Below are 16,664 nucleotides of genomic sequence, written 5' to 3' on the forward strand. Positions count from 1 at the left end.
ACTAAGTTCGTCCATGGAAGTGATTTAAATTAACAGATCCGTGGTAAACCCTTGCAGTCAGTTTGTTCATTCCGATGTGGAACACGCAATCGCATTGTCTATAATCCGAATTTTCGATACAAGTCAAGTTTTCCATGTGATTTTAACGGTGTTTTCATTTATATAATAATTTTTATACAAACGAATAGTTTCGCTACCAATAAAAATGACATGTGCAAAGTGCTCTCAAGTGAAGTCTGCCAAATCGACTGATTTGTCTGTACTCAATACAAGTCATTGCCACGACCAATCAACAGACTCTTCAAATGATCAGTCTGGAAATAATATAAGACTGAACGGATTCGTATCTCTATGTCCTGATTGCATTGAAAGTTCTTCAAAAAATTTGACCAATTCCTCACGGGATGATCAACAAGTTACTATACCTGTAGAAGTTCCATTGGAAGCTTTGACTCCAATTGTTAATTCCGTTGAAGCAACACAAAATTCGGTAATTTATATTGTTTCACGTATGCAGTGAATTTGAAATTGATTCAAGAGATTTGGATAATATTACAAGCGAAACTCGTGAAAATTCTATAAAGTTAATTTCATATTTTTCAGTTGGCGCAATCAGATGAAGATCGCCCGAAGGGGTCACGTCGATCCCACCTTGGAAGCAATAAGAAAGGATTACCACAAAATTTGAAATTTTCCTTCCTATGCCTGATAATATGTGTAATTTTGATATCGCTTGTTCTAGGTAAGATAGACTTAATGAGACTAGTCTTTTTCGAATTCAGATTAATTTTTCTTTCCTTAATATTAGTTTTATATTTGGACACAATGACACCCATTGTTGAGCGAATTGCATCGAAATTCGGTTATCAAAATGAACAGTATGCTGTTATTTTTGATGCTGGATCGACGGGGAGTCGTGTGCTCGCGTACAAATTCCATAGAAGTATTCTAGGTAAGTTGCTTTTATTCTGTTTCATTGCTTAATTAAGAAAATTTGCTTCTTAGACAGTATATGCAAGCGCATCTAATCATACCATCTTACACATTTCTATTTATTTACTTTCCGGAAACTATCGTTTTTCAGGTTTCGAAGTTTAATATGTATTTCCATTTTCATTTTGTAAAAGTCAAGCAGAAGAACCTTGATGGACTAGGCAAGAAATATACAGATTGAGTCCTCTAAAACATGCCTAAAAATATTTACCAAGGCCAGAAGAGGGAAGCATTGTGTTATTTGCATTTTTTCATAACTTTATCTAAAACAGTAAAAATATATTCTTCATAGGCGGGGCATTCACATAGGAAATACTCCGTGGATTCCGCTTCCTCATTATAGGAGGGACACGTATTATCTTCAATAGTTCCTATTCTGAACATATGCCCAGCAAGTGAATTATGGCTTGTTAGAATGCCCATAATACACCTGCAAGTCCTCCTGCTTTTCGATGGGATAAACTTTGCGGCACACATGTTCGGTTCTGGCAGGAAAAGTTTGGTATGTCACCTGTCATTGTGGGAAGCTTGTTCCTAGTTTTTGAAAACAGGGGAGATTGACCCCTCTTTCGTTAAAGCATCCGAGATTTCATTTCCCTCTACGCCACAGAATCTAGAGATAGAGTTCAAACGGTTTCTGCATTCCTAAACGATTTTCGAGGTGATCAAAGGGCTACTCAACGCCTTCAATGCAGCTTGGCTATCACTGCAGATTGCAGATTTCAACCGCTCGTCAATCACCCAGGTTGCCACATTTAGGATCGCATAAACTTCAGCTTGAAAAATCGTTGCATATTGTCTCAAAGGAAAAGCCCACTTCTTGTTTTTATTCGAGAGGTAGACTCCGGCTTCAGAACACTCTCCTGTTTTTGAGTCATCGGTGTAGAAAACTTCCGTATATCCTGCCTAATGATGGCAACGTATATCTACATTACCACATGAGATCTGAGTCCCCATGTCAAGGTAAAGGTCCGTCTGCACAGCCCATAAGCTGTGAGAGCTCGTTTCATCTTTACTTCTACATGTTTTTTATCTAGAGTTGACTCCCAGATATTTCACTTCTTTGGAGAGTTCAAGGGTAGTACCCCGCATCTCAGGGAGGCAAAGTCCATCCATCCATCCAGTCCATCCTTTTTGTGAACAATACCATTGTGGTTTTGGCACCAACTGTCTATCAAATCAACGTCACGTTGTATATTCCTACACACCGTTCCAAAATCTCGATCAACAGCAATCACAGCCACGTCATCAGAATAAGCTTGAGCGTGTATTGGCAAATTTTGCAATTCGCATAGTAGTGAGTCGATCAGCATACTCCACAAAAGTGGCGAAAGCACTCCTCCTTGAGGGCAGTCTTTCGTTGCTTCTGCAGTTAGATAGCGATCGACACCCACCTCAGCGCACAGCAATCTCTGCGTTAGCGTAGCATGAATCCACTTGATTAAGCATTATCAACACCATGCTCTCTGGCGGTATCACAAAGTTTTTGAAAAGGCGCACAGTCAAAAGCCCCTTCAATGTCCACGAACACTCCCATCGTGTACTCACCGTTCAAAGATGCATTCTCTATCTTTGTGACCATAGAGTGACGAGCAGACTCACAGGACTTTCCACGCTGGTAAGCATGTTGGTTTTCATTAAGTGGGTGCGACCTAAGTGCGTTTCCACGAATGTGACGCTCCACCAGTCTCTCCAAACCCTTCAGCAAGAATGAAGTCAAGCTGATCTGTTTGAAGTTCTTTGGATTAGAATAGTCATCTTTCCCAGGTTTCGGTATGAAGAAAACCTTAACCTTTTGCCAAGAGGAAGGCACGTAGCCCAGAGTAAGGCATCTTCGAAAAATTCTTCTTCTGCTCCATACCCTCCTTTAGTATTGCCGGATAGATGCTATCCATGCCAGGTGCTTTGAAATGTTCAAAGGACAGTATGGCAGCTCTCACCTTTTCATAGGTAACAACCGCTTTCGCAGTGTTCCAGTTCCTTTTGCAGCACTTGCGTGTTGAAGGGGTTGCAAGAACCGTCAACTCTCCCCATGCCACTTCTCTCACCCGTTCTCCCGGGTGGTGTACCTCCACGAGGGTCTGTACTGAATCCAGTCTGGAGCTCTTGAAAGTACCGTCGGGCTTTCTAAGAGAGTCCAACTTGGCCGACACAGCGTCTTTAGTCGTCTAGGGAACTGTAGTTTATTGCCAAGAAGTTCATTGAACTTTGTCCAATCCGTTTTCCTAGGGTTCCGTCTTTGTACTGCAGACTGTTCGCCCGCAATAGTCAGCTTGAATTCTCTCGCCATTTATCTGGTATTGTATGATGACCGTAGCTAAGTCCTGGGAACAGTATTGTCTCAGCGTGGTTGCCTCTAACCGTCTTGACATCAGGACGCAAGCTCTCGGTCTTATGGATCTTTCACCGTAGAAGATCCTAGCTCCCTTTACTGATCCAATGCGATGTTAAATCGAACCCACGGTTCTTGCACCAGAAAGATATAGAGGAAATTCTGTAGCTTTGTCATTCTCGCTGCCAACAGGTAGGAGGGAGCTTTGGCATGCTGCAGGTTGATTTGACCAATCTTTATGTTTTTCGACATAAACTTAGTCTATTGTGTGATGGAAAACAGTTAGAAGCGTATGCGGTAGTCCGGGTGCGACTGGATTTCCCCCCACACCCTACCACCAGAGACTCGAACCCCTCGTGTTTGATTTCTCTGAGAAAAGCCGCACATGGAGGTAGCGCAGTTCCCATGTCCTCATCCATGAAAAGTTTCATCTCATCCCGCAGAACATTCGTCTGTTTTCCACTTAGCACTTTGATTGGTTTGCGGTGTCCGGTTTGCATAGATTCGATCACTCGAATTGGCATCAAGTTAGTTCCATTTACATCTCTGGCTTCCCTTTCTTCTGCCTGTTCCTTGGGAGGTGTAGGAGAAGTTACTAGCAGGTAGGATTCACTCTGTAGTCCATTCACCAGTGCGAGCCCCCATACGGGGGTTCCGCCAATGTATACATTGTCCTCCGCGCGCAGCTTCATTGTGGGAGAGCGCACCGAATATGCTGCAATTTGCTCTATATTGTGTGAGTCGAGCACCATCATTGTTCTTTGTTCTCAAAATGAAGATGGTGCCCTACAGTTTCCTGATATGACTGAATTTCAGTCTATATAGGAAAAAGTGGAGCACCATATGGTGACTTCCCCTGAGCACATTCAGACTCTTTTGGTCCAGTTCGAATACTAAGTTAAAACCCTCCACGTTTGTAGATTTGTTCTTCCTGGCACTCATGAACTTTACCCTCCAGTGCCCAAAGTCCATGCCTGGGTTCTGCAGTGTACCGGTAACATTGTAAAGCGGTGACTGCATTTATCAGTTGTCGGATTAATAGCTGCAAGACATTTATATACGTCATATAAGAACCATGAGTTGTTGGTGGGGTAGTCAGGGGCCTAAATTTCCAACATGCTGATCTGTTGTATGGAAATGGTGGTCTCAAAAGACTTCCAGGCTAATTTGGTTAATGACATATGCGATGGCGACACCACAACGGTCAAACTAACCATAAAAAGTCAACAGAGAGATAAAGAGATTCTATGGTGTTCTTCATATTTCTCCTATAACACAGGAGAAGTTCCCAGTAGAACATTAATCAGAGCTATCCAATATGTCAGGAGTAAAGACATGGGGATAATACCAGCATGTAATGTCAACGCCCACCACATATGCCACTAATAGTTATATATTTAAAAATATGATTTTTCGGATTTGTTACATGATTATGAAGTAGTATGGGAATCATAAAATGTTATTGGGAAGAAATATGGTTGCCATTTATTCCTTATTGATGGACAGGGCCTCAACCAAGCCTATGCGCCATCGTTCGTCAGTTACTAAAATCCGCTTCAGCTTCTTCCAGGACTGCCCGAGAAATATGCAATCCTTCTTTACTGTTCTGCCTCAGGTGCTCCTCATATGGCAGGTGCGTAATGTTGTCCTGGTAGAAATAGCTACGAAACGGTTCTTAGTATACGATCAGATACAGTGCATATATAGAGTACAAAGGCGAATGTATGAATTTCAACTTGATTATTTTTCATGCATCTTGCTGGAGTATATCGCTTATATGGGGAAAGTATGCCAGAAGTTTGAAATGAGAAAGCAGCAAATGAGAGCTACAATGCCATTGAAGATGTTCCAAATTGCACTCCATTTATTGATTAAGAAGAATGTTTGATTTCTGCTCTTATATAATGAATACACAAAAAAAGTACCAGTCCATGAATAGTTGAGTCCAATGTGTGGACGCTGTCTGTTTTGGCAGCATATTCCATTCAGCTGCCAACTATGAAATGAAATGTTGGATTTTGTGTCTCTTCAAACAGCTATGCTTACAGCACACAGGTATGGTTGCTACTGAAATACAGCCCCTAACGGTAGTCGAGCACAAAATTTGACGAAAGGATTTTCTGGTAGAATTTTAAATCGATGGTCAATGGCAGCATTTTATAATTTGCTTGATGTGGTTGTAGTGAATGCAATGGTCTATTGATTGAAGTATTTCCTGGAAGGCATACGAGACGAGAAACACGTGATACTGCTGCTATTTGCGATGAATGTGTACCACTACGGCATTTGGCATCACCATGGAAAAGAAAACGTTTTCATGTGTACTCATATAAAAATGGCAAAAATACCATGCACTATACCACACGCAAACTGAACTTCACGGGAAACTTTGCTGTGGATTTTCTAACCAGGGAAAAGTGGCAGACCGGCGGCGTGTTGCAGGGTTATGACTTAGCATTCCTTACCGATGGATCAAAGATGACCTGTAGAGTCGGCGCGGGGGTTTTATCAAATATACACAGTGTATCCAAGTCGTATGGTCTGCCAGGTGTTGACAGTGTATTCCAAGCGGAAGTACTGGCGATATTGGAAGTCTGTCGATGGCTGGAACGAGATTCGAGCCCCAAGCGTAACATAGCCACAGTCAAGCGGCCATCAAGGCCTTGTCTTCAGCGACGACATCTTGCAGGCTGCCAGGGTAGTGCAGAGACGCGCTGAACCGTTTGGACGGCACGCTCAAGGTCACCTTCCTTTGGATTTCCGGGCATAGGAACATAGAGGGGAACGAGCGGGCTGACGGATTGGCCAGGTGAGGCTCTCCTCTGTGGCAGCCCTTCGATGAATACAGTCGGTGTTTCGTTGGGGGCTGTCTGGGGCAGAGTTTACTCGCACTACCTGGCAGTCGCGGGACTTAGATGGCGAAGACTTACGAGCTGTGTCAAGTTAAGGAGAATTTGGCCCGCTTATAATATAGCCCGATCACGAGAGCTCCTGTGCTAGACGCTTGCAAATGCATTCAAGATTACGGCGGTCTGCACGGGGCACTGGCCCATAGGGCATACCCTACAATTTGCATTGCCGAAGCTGCGGAGAAGGAAGAGAGTCCCCGATGCACTTTCTTTGCGATTGCCTAGCTCTAGCTAGAGTCAGGCTAGGGAAACTCGGCAGACCATTCTTTGGGGACTTCAGAGAGATTTCTGGCTGCGGGGTGAGAGAGTTGCTATCCTTCGTGAAAGCTACGGGCTGGCTCTGAGGATCCGAGCCGGCTAGACTCTGCGTCTCTGCTCTCATAACAGCAGTCACGGTTTTAGAAGTTTGTGGCATTAAAACGGCGCACCACAGCGCTAATTGGGTTCCTCGGAGCGGCCACTGATACCTACCTTCCTACCTACCATGCACGAAATATGCTTGGCCTGAACATCATTTTGAAATTACTTTAAAATTTGGTAAAAAAAAGTTGATGGGTTCGTCAATTGTAGATGATAATAAACGGCGTAAAAAATAAATAAAATATAATATGATAAGGGTTAATGTGTGACCCATACACTGTCGCTTCCACTTTTTAATCAATTCGTCCACTGGCACCTGGCCTGTGCGTCGACGAAGCTCTTCGTTCGAAATTGCATCATGCCAGTGTGTCTGTATAGCGTGTATAGATAAGTCTTGACGAAGGTTTGAAGGTTTTGAATAAGAGTATTATCACTCACATATAGCAACACAGAAAAAACATTAGCACGGAACAGTCTTAACTTGATGTTGGTGTTGAGATAACCGCATTCGCTTCGATACATTACCCATTAATGCAGATAGGAAAAGTGCAATCACCAGTCAGGCTCGTTTGACACGTATACGGTTCCATTCGGTGTTTATTCGGCACCTGATTGAAACCGTATAGCAATGAATGCTCTCACGATACGAATAGATATTACTTTCAGTTGTCGCCAGCGACCTAAACAGAACCGCAAACGAACCGAATCGAATGGAACTGTATAAGTGTGAAATTACCCTCACACTTGTCGGCAGCTACCGAAATAGAATCGAAATTGAATCGAACTGAATGGAATCGTATACGTGTGAAATCAGCTTCAGTTTGGGAACCTTGGTATCTTTGTTGGTATGTATCTTTAGTCTGACTTTACTTGACTCTACAAATCCAAGGCCAGTTTTCTAAGTTCTATGACTCGGTGAGACAGCAAACAGATATCATCTGTGTAGTTAAGGTGTTTGAGGAAATATGGCATGGTCCATTGAAGCCCTCCACGTTTTCCAGCTAAGGCAGAACGAAGAACGTTAACGATAACAAAAAAAATAATATCGGCGACAAGAAACAATCCTGATGGACTCCGCTTTGTATTTCCGATTTCTCTAAGGTTTTACTTCGGTACAGTATTCAATTATATGTCGCTGTGACAATAATTATTAGATTCCCTGAAACGTCCCTGCTCTCTGCCGATCAAGCCTTTGAGGTGTTCCTTGTGTGTCTCTGGATTGTTTTAGCTGTTATGTTTGCGATAGAAGAGTACGCAAATATTCCAATTGTCGCACTGAAGATGGGTGCCTTTTTTTCGGAATCATAACGGTAATCTCCTTTTTCCACTCTGTAAAATGTCTCGGATTCTCAGGATTTCCGTATAAGTATTATAGAAGTAGCAGATCTGCAGAAACTGCAGGAGCAACGATGAATAGCTTTGCGGAGAGATCATCAAGGTCAGCGGCTTTATTTCATTTAAGTGCAATGATGGTCGAAATGATTTTTCTTCTGTTTGGATGAGTAGTCTGTATCCGCTCACAAGATTGTCAAAGGGGCCGAGACAGAAAGCAAAGTCTTTAACTGATTTACCAGAATTGTTTATTTCACGTTTTTTAACACGGAACATATTGTGGTCCATATCGGTCGGCGTCTCGAACTCGACTCCCTGCTACCCATCGTTGTGGTCGCGATTGCTCGTTTGTGACAGTTCGGCCACTCCTGACAAATCGGACTCCTGGCCGGGCACGTTCCCCGGGTCTTCTTCGTTCTCGCTCCCATCGGTATCGTTGTCGAGGAAAGGTGCAGCTGTGCACCACGGTTTAAGATGTTCGGCGTGGAACACCGAATTAAAGCGCCTTTGTAGACGTTGGAGACCTTCGATATCTTCAACGACGTATCGGTCGAACCTTAAGACTTTCGAAATTACATACGGCCCTCGATATCGCGGCTCCAGCTTTCGAGAGAACCCCGTCGAAGGAGCAACGTTGGTAATCACGACCAGATCACCCTCCTGATATTGAGAAGGCTTCTTGCGCTGCCTATCGAATCGCTGCTTCCATTTTGCCTGCTCGGCTTCAATCGCTTTAGTTGCCCTTTCCCGTCGGATATCGATACTTTCTTGTGAATCGTTCGCTTCATCGTGGATGGCTTTTATGAGACGGTTATGAACAACGTCCCGCACTCGAAAATCGAATATGAGATCGTTCGGACTATATTTGGTCGTTGCATTTGTATTGCTGTTCAAAGCCCACTGGATGTCGCGGATAGCTGTGTCCCAATCTGAATCGCTTACACAGCTGGCTCGAAGACATTTGCAAATCGTTTGATTAATTCTTTCAATTGAGCCGTTGGCTCGAGGTGTTCGAACAGCTGTTTGAATGTGTTGGATCCCGTTTAATTTACAGAGAAGTGAAAGCTGTGCCTCGATCGGTGACGACAATAGCTGGTAGCCCAAAATACGAAGTCAATTCATTCAACGCTCGTATTACTGGCTGGGTGTTTACGCTACGGACGGCTTTTAAGACTGTAAATTTAGTAAAAGGATCGGTGATTCCCAGGATATATTGATTTCCTCGTGACGTCTTCGGCAGTGGTCCTACATGATCCAGGTGCAATCGCATGAAGGGAATAGGTTTCACAGTGTCGATGTATAGCTGCCCTTCGGCCTTCCCTGTCACCGTCTTATTGTACACGCATTCCATGCATGCTGATATATATGATTTGACATATTTTCTCATTTTCGGGAACCAAAAATCTTTCCTCAATCGATCTAAAGTTTTCTCCGCAGCAAAGTGTCCCAGGTCATCGGTCATAAGGACGAGGTCGGCGACTGTCTTGGTTGGGTTTGGAGGCTCTACGGGTGCTCTGCTCAGAGCGTCTACATGTCGCATGCGGTCAGCACTTCGATGGATGTATTCACAATCGAATTCCTGAAGACGTAGCCACCATCTAGCAATGTGAGGATGTAACGGCGTTTTATTTTTCGTAGATGTTATTGCAGCACAATCAGTAATGACACGAAACCTCTTTCCGATCAAAAACATTCTGAACCGTTCCAGGCTGTCGACTATGGCTAGAACCTCTAGCTCATGACTGTGATATTTCGCTTCGGTCTCCGAGCACTTCCGACTGAAGTACATGACAGGTTTTAACCCGTTGTCGCTCTCTTGAAGTAACACTCCAGCAATTACGAGTACATTCGAACTCGCGTCCGTGTGGACTTCGTGCTGTCGCTTGACGTCGTAGATCTCTAAAATCGGTGGATGATAAAGAGCTCTTCGTAAGGTATCGAATGCTTCCTGTTCAAGAAATGTCCATGTAAATGGTTCCGCATCCTTCGTTTTCAGCAATCGAGTTAACGGTAAAGCTATCTGAGCATATCCTTGAACGAATCGTCGAAAGAAACTAGTTAGTCCAAGAAACCGTCGAACCTCGGTTCGATTACTAGGTGTTGGGAATTTCTGGATTCCATCGGTTTAGTGATTCGATGTCCCAAAAAGGATACTTCGGTCGCTAAAAATGTACATTTCTTTATATTTAATGTCATACCGATTTCCGCTAATATTCCTAAGAACTCATCCAACGCTTCCAAGCCTTCTTTGATATTTTTGCTCGGTATGATGATTTCGTCAACGTAAGATACTAGTCGTCGTTTCATTCTCGATGTGATTTTTCGGATTTCTCTTTGGAATTTGAATGGAGCGTTGGTCAATCCAAATGGAGCTACGTTGAATTCATATTGGCCTATATGAGTGGCGAAAGCCATATACTTTTTCGATGATTCGGCAATCGGGATTTGGTAATATCCTGAAATGAAATCCAGCGTAGTAAAGAAGGAATTTCCGGCCAATTGTGCCACTTGCTCTTCCACACTGGGAACTGGGAATGGTTCCTTCACTGTAATCGCGTTTAATGCTCGATAATCGGTACAAAGTCGGTCTGTACCATCTGATTTCGCGACCAGTATGACCGGAGGTGAATATTCCGACTCGCTCGGTCGAATTATTCCAGCTTTCAGTAGCTCGTCGATCATTTCTTCCACTTTCAATCGCTTCGGGAACGGAACCTTGTAAGGCTGTCGACTGACTGGTTTGCTGGTTGTAACACGGATTTCCATTTCGGTGGAATTTGAACGACCAATCGTTGATAAATTAGTAGAAAAACACTTATGCCATTTTTCCAATACTTCAAACAGTTGTTCTTTATCGATTGATGATATTGGTCCGGTTCGTATGTTCTCGAATTCCGATTTCATTTTAAATTCACGACCACGAATTGTGCAGCACCTACCTTCTCGCAGTAGAATATCGGTTCCAATGAGTATCGGCTTATCCATCTGCTCGTCGTCCACGATATACAAAACTCCCTCCAGTATCACGTCGTCAATTCTGATTGTTGCAATTATTTTCTTATTGCAAAGGTATTCAGCTCCACCGAACCCTTTAAGTTGTTGTGCTGGCTCGAATTGTTTAATCTGTCCAATTCGTTGAGCCTCAGACTGTCTGATCAAAGAACAGCTACTTGCTGAGTCCACAATACACTCAAATTCATCGTCGCCTATTTCCACTGTCTTCGTTAGCAATTTGTTGTCTGTGTGTTGTGCTATACGATTTATTGTCTCTCGGCGGTTGGCTTCTGTTCGCGCGGCTGTCGGGCAGTCATTCTGCGCATGGCCAGTTCTATTGCATTTCACGCATCGTGGTCTTCGTTGCGGCTTCGGACAGTTCAACGACAAATGCCCTCTTTCGAAACAATTGTAACATAGCCTCGAGTTTCGATTTGCAGCATTCAGCAGCGGCGGCGATCGGAGTATATTCATTCGTTCACCCCGAACGCTATTGGAACTATCGTTCGTTCCCGGATCGTTCGCTACAAATCGTCGTATGGCCACTAGCATTTCGCTCGGCGTGTTGAAATGCATCGTGGCTATGGCAGTTTGTAATGGTTTCATACAAAGCCCTCGTCGTATGTAATACACGATCGTTTCGTCGTCAAGCTTCGCCCGTCGTCCCATTGCGCAGACGCGGAAAAAATATTCTTCGGTTGTTTCGTTGTGTGCGCGACGGCTGCTATCGAGCCGCTGTCGCATATATTCTGTCGTAAATCGACTGGGGAAATCTGCAATTAGCGCTTTGGAGAATTCTTCCCACGTTGCAAACGTCGTTTGCAATCCGTCAATCCATCGTTTAGCCGGGCCTTTCAACTTAGCCTGAGCGGCAAACAGAACGAGGTATTCCTCCCAGTGATATACCTGAGCCAATTTTTCAATTCGGTCGATGAATTGTTCGGCTGATGGGGACACATCGTCGAGCGGGTCAAATTTTGGTAGAATCCCGATAACATCTCGTGGTTGAAATACGTATTCCGCGGTCGGTTGACGAGTTGACGTCATCGTCTCGTTGCGCCGTCGTAGTGTCGGCTCGATATCGCCGAAAGCCGTTGAATGAGTCGGTGCGGTAATATTGAATGGTGTGCGTTGATGATGGGCTTCGGCAATAGCATCGTCGTCCTGGGGTAGGACCGCTGATAGAACGGGTGGAACAGGTGGTACGGGTGGTACACCGACTTGGCCATTTTTAATGGCCGCCATTATTGACGCCACATTTTCCACCAAAGCGGAAACCGTCTGTCGAAGGTCGTCGTCATTGTCCTCGATTTCGTTGTCGGACAATTCGATTTCATCGCTACCTTCACTGTCGATCAACCGCTTCACTAAATACGGTTTTCGCCCGGCCGATCTCAACTCCCGGTCGCGCAGCAACTTCCGTAATACCGGGCACGTTAAATCTGCGATTGCGAATTTTTGTCGCGGCATTTTGCATTCACCGAAACCGAAAAGGAAGATCCCACTTCTGATCTGTCAAAGGGGCCGAGACAGAAAGCAAAGTCTTTAACTGATTTACCAGAATTGTTTATTTCACGTTTTTTAACACGGAACATATTGTGGTCCATATCGGTCGGCGTCTCGAACTCGACTCCCTGCTACCCATCGTTGTGGTCGCGATTGCTCGTTTGTGACAAGATCATCGATCAAATCGATAATCCGACACTGGATTCGCGTTTGATACCACTTGGCTTTCCACTCACTTTGCTTAGGCCCAGAATGCCCAGTATGTATCGCAAGAATTCTCGCTCGAGTTGGAGAAAGTGAGCATTCCGTCGGTACCGTTGTCAAGGAGAGTGTGCACATTCTAGACACCAATCATTAACCGTTTTCTTCAGGAGGTCAGTTTCTATCCGAAGCGTTGTTGGTGCTTCTGCAGCAGTATCAGTGAGACCTAAATCGATGGAAAATGGTAGTTGGTACCACGAATTACTGATACCAAGGAGTAGCATGACAATGATTTTTAATTTCGACAAGGAATTTGAAACACATTGGAGTAACAGAGCAAACTTGAATTAGTGGTTAAACACACTAGTATGTCCCAGGCGGAAATATATGCCATAGCTAAATGTACCGGCGGCAAAATATTGATATTCTAACCGCCAGCCAAGCGGCCAGCAAGGTACTCAGGTCAAACCAGGTGAACTCTAAACTGCTATAAAATGGCGTGAGAGATTGAACACGCTCGGCTCGAATAATAAGGTCTGGATGCTATCGCTTTCCGGCCATATTGGGTTAGAGAGCAATGGGACAGCGGACGAGATGGCCAGGAAAGGGGCAGGGACGCCTCTAACGGGCCAGAACCCTTCTGTGGAATGGGAAATGGGTTCATAGCTACGACGTTGAAAAATGAGGGGGAACGGCGTAGGGAACTATTATATATTAGACGATCCGACCAGGAACGCAGCAGCCCAGAGCGCTCTTGGGGGATACGAAGCCAAGCGGTCGAAGGATTGTTTAAACTTCATCAACAAAAGTCTTCGGATCATACACACTGGCCATAGCCGGCTAAACAGTAACCTGGGGAAGTTAGGGACATCTAGGGATAATATTTGCAGATTTTGTTCGGAGAGTGATGAAACCTCCATGCATGTTCTGGGACAGTGTCCGGCACTTGCTAGCCTGAGACACCGAGGATACTTAATGCCAGATGCCAAGTGGAAATACTTGGGAGTAGGGAATATACTATACTAATCCCTGTCAATTATAGGCTTGCTTGACATACATCATATTAGTTGTTAGGTATACTATAACTAGTTAAAAAGGACACATTCGGTTTTTTTTGGGACGGAAGGAGAAAATGTTAATTATAATTCTTTCTTTTTGTTTCAGATAATAAATTGATATTAGATGAGGAACTATTTAAAGAACGCAAACCAGGTTTATCGTCCTTTGTTGATAAGCCCGAACAAGGTGCGAATAGTATTAAATTATTGTTAGACGAGGCTCGTAAATTTATTCCAGAAAATAAATGGCACGAAACACCGATCGTTCTCAAAGCTACAGCTGGTAAGTTTTAATAATAAACGACGCAATATTTGTTTGTATCTATTTCATGGGAGTAAATGTTTTAGGCCTGCGACTCTTACCCCAAGAAAAAGCCGAAAATATTTTGAATGCTGTCCGGGAACTATTTTATAAATCGGGATTCCTTATCGGTAACAATGCTGTGGAGATTATGGACGGAACCGACGAAGGGATTTTCTCATGGTTTACTGTAAATTTCTTGTTGGGCCGCCTGTCGAAATCAGATCAAGCTGCAGCTCTTGATTTGGGTGGGGCTAGTACACAGGTTACATTTTCTCCGGCAGATCCTGAGCAGATTCCAATTTTCGAAAAGTTTATACATCCTGTGAGAATGGCAAATAAGGAGGTCAATGTGTTTACACACAGCTACTTAGGCCTCGGATTGATGGCCGTACGCCATCAAGTTTTCACAAACAAATTACCAAAGAATCAAACTATTATCGAAAGCGAGTGTGTTAATCCAATTGTGAGAAATAAATCGTGGACATATTCAAATGCTGAATATTCAGTGAGGTAAGTTTATTTTTTATGGATTGCCAAGAGCATTGCATAAATATTTACCAAACTAACTTTCAACTTCAGCGGTAAAGATCACTCAAAGTCAACGTCCGAGAACCCCGTGGTCGATTTCGAAGCGTGCCTGGACAAAATCAAAAGCATTGTGATACCATTGGTTAAACCCAAGCCTATAACACTTAAACAACATACAGTGGCTGCCTTCAGCTACTACTTTGAGCGTGCCATCGAGACAGGTTTAATAGACCCCTTCCAAGGTGGTGAAATTGCTGTTGAGGACTATCGAAAGAAAGCTCAGGAAGTGTGCGCGAATGCGAACACCGATCAACCGTTCATGTGTTTAGATCTATCGTTTATTTCTGTGCTGCTTCACGAGGGATACGGACTAGAGAATAAGAAAGTAGTTAAAGTGAGTCTATTTTGCTAGTTTTATGCTTTTGAAATTATTTACCATAACACTTCCGTTTTTCATTCCTTTACAGCTTTATAAGAAAATTGACGGGCACGAAATATCCTGGGCTCTCGGCTGTGCGTACAATGTGTTGACTAGCAATGAGAAGAAAATATCATAAATATTTAAGTTTAATTTGATAAGAATTTTTCCGGTTGAAAAATAAAGACTAATCAAAAATAAACACTTAGAAAAATCAAAAACATTAATATTTCCATATAGACCGTGCGCAAGAACGGTGATTCCCTTTCCCAAAGCCAATCGAACCTAATAGGTCTCCAAATCTATTGAAACACGATTGTGGTGTTTTGTTAAATATGTTTGCTGGAATAAACTAGATTAAGTAGGTTGGCACACTATTGAGTAGTTTCAAAATATATCCTTGCGCGATAGACGACTTTACGGTGTCGGTTGGCTTTGTCTCTCACCTGATACCTTCGGAATTAATTCCTTTGTTTACTCGATGATAGTAGAAGTATTTAACTAGTTTTATTTTTTAATTGGATAACGTCCAACAATTAATTCGGCGTTTTTTTTTATTGCAAGGAATATGTTATATATTATGTATGTGGAATGTGCTTCATAAAACACAGCTCCAAATCAATCCTATTTTGTTTAAGTGGTTGGAATCTTCGTAATTTTCTCTGCTATCCTGGTTGTACGCGTTAGAAGGGGGTAAATACACTAGACAAAATGAAGGTATAGAATTCCGTGCCTTAGATGAACATTTTTATTTGCTACAATTTCTATTGCAACAAGTTAAATTTCTCAATAACGAAGTATGAAATCGTAATAAAAACTGGTTTTCAAACTATGAATTGTTTCTTCTAGGATTGTTCTGTTGATCAAATGAAAACGGAGAACTCTTCATTAAGAAATCTTCTTCAAATTAATTCAATTGCACACCATATATACTTGGGTTCTTTTGTCTAAATTGTCCCTCGCAAAACAATTGAACAAACAATTGTACAAAGAAATGTGGCTAAATTCCAAGATAATTATAAGACAGTTCACTTTCTGCAATATGTTACTGAAGTTCATAATCTTTATAACAGTTTTCACAGCTTCTTACTTTGGGTCTGGTTAGCTATCACAAGTTATTCATAAAACAATTGTAATCGAAACGTTCCAGTTTTTTCAAATATGTACAAGAAGCACTCAGTCTTTTACCTATCTGCCTCTATTTTATTGACTCAAATCACAAAAACTATGTACATTGTTATAAGAAAAATGAAAAGGAAAGATGTCATGAGTCAACAAGATAAGGAGTTGTATACACAATTTTTCCAATAAAAAAAGAAAATAAAATGATGATTGTAGGTGTTGAAAAAACAGATTTTCATTTGTAGGACCATTTTGACTATATTCATATTTAATTGTACAAATTATTGACATTCGTGCAATTGGGTTGACGCAGAATTTAGCCGAAGATGCGATTGCAGATATTTTTTTCAATTTTCCTTTCTAGGTTACGATTGAGGATTGCCTAGAGAAGGCAGGAGCGGCTGAAGAAAAGAGGAAGATTCGTGATTTGATGTTAAGAGAGAAAAATGAGGCGAGAGACAATCATGTGAGCAAGGATTGTTGGTTTGCCCTCTTCAGACTCTCACGTCGAACAAATAATCTAATAAGTCTTTTTCTTCTTCAGCCTTTCTCCCGTTCAGAAACGGGTTCCTGATTGGTTGCGCCATTCTGTTCTGTCAACGGCCTG

At 42.8% G+C, this 16,664-nt stretch overlaps 1 protein-coding gene across 1 annotated transcript; it reads left to right on the forward strand.

Annotated features, from left to right (window-relative positions):
* The first annotated feature begins 37 nt into the window (after nt 1–37).
* On the forward strand, nt 38–16,285 carry LOC119650880 (ectonucleoside triphosphate diphosphohydrolase 5). The gene is made up of 7 exons (XM_038054046.1): nt 38–490; nt 604–742; nt 809–952; nt 13,792–13,968; nt 14,034–14,499; nt 14,569–14,911; nt 14,985–16,285. The coding sequence occupies exons 1-7, from the start codon at nt 206–208 to the stop codon at nt 15,072–15,074; spliced, it is 1,644 nt and encodes a 547-aa protein (XP_037909974.1). The 5' UTR covers nt 38–205; the 3' UTR covers nt 15,075–16,285.
* Nucleotides 16,286–16,664: the final 379 nt, after the last annotated feature.

Source organism: Hermetia illucens, chromosome 3, assembly GCF_905115235.1.
Source record: "Hermetia illucens chromosome 3, iHerIll2.2.curated.20191125, whole genome shotgun sequence".
Lineage (NCBI taxonomy): Eukaryota > Metazoa > Arthropoda > Insecta > Diptera > Stratiomyidae > Hermetia > Hermetia illucens.

Bases quoted from the DNA above. Each gene is read 5' to 3' on its own strand.
- LOC119650880 (XM_038054046.1), top strand. From the start codon at position 206: ATGACATGTGCAAAGTGCTCTCAAGTGAAGTCTGCCAAATCGACTGAT. The intron at 953-13,791 runs GTAAGTTGCTTT...TTTTTGTTTCAG, and splicing joins ATTCCATAGAAGTATTCTAG to ATAATAAATTGATATTAGAT. The intron at 13,969-14,033 runs GTAAGTTTTAAT...TAAATGTTTTAG, and splicing joins CGTTCTCAAAGCTACAGCTG to GCCTGCGACTCTTACCCCAA.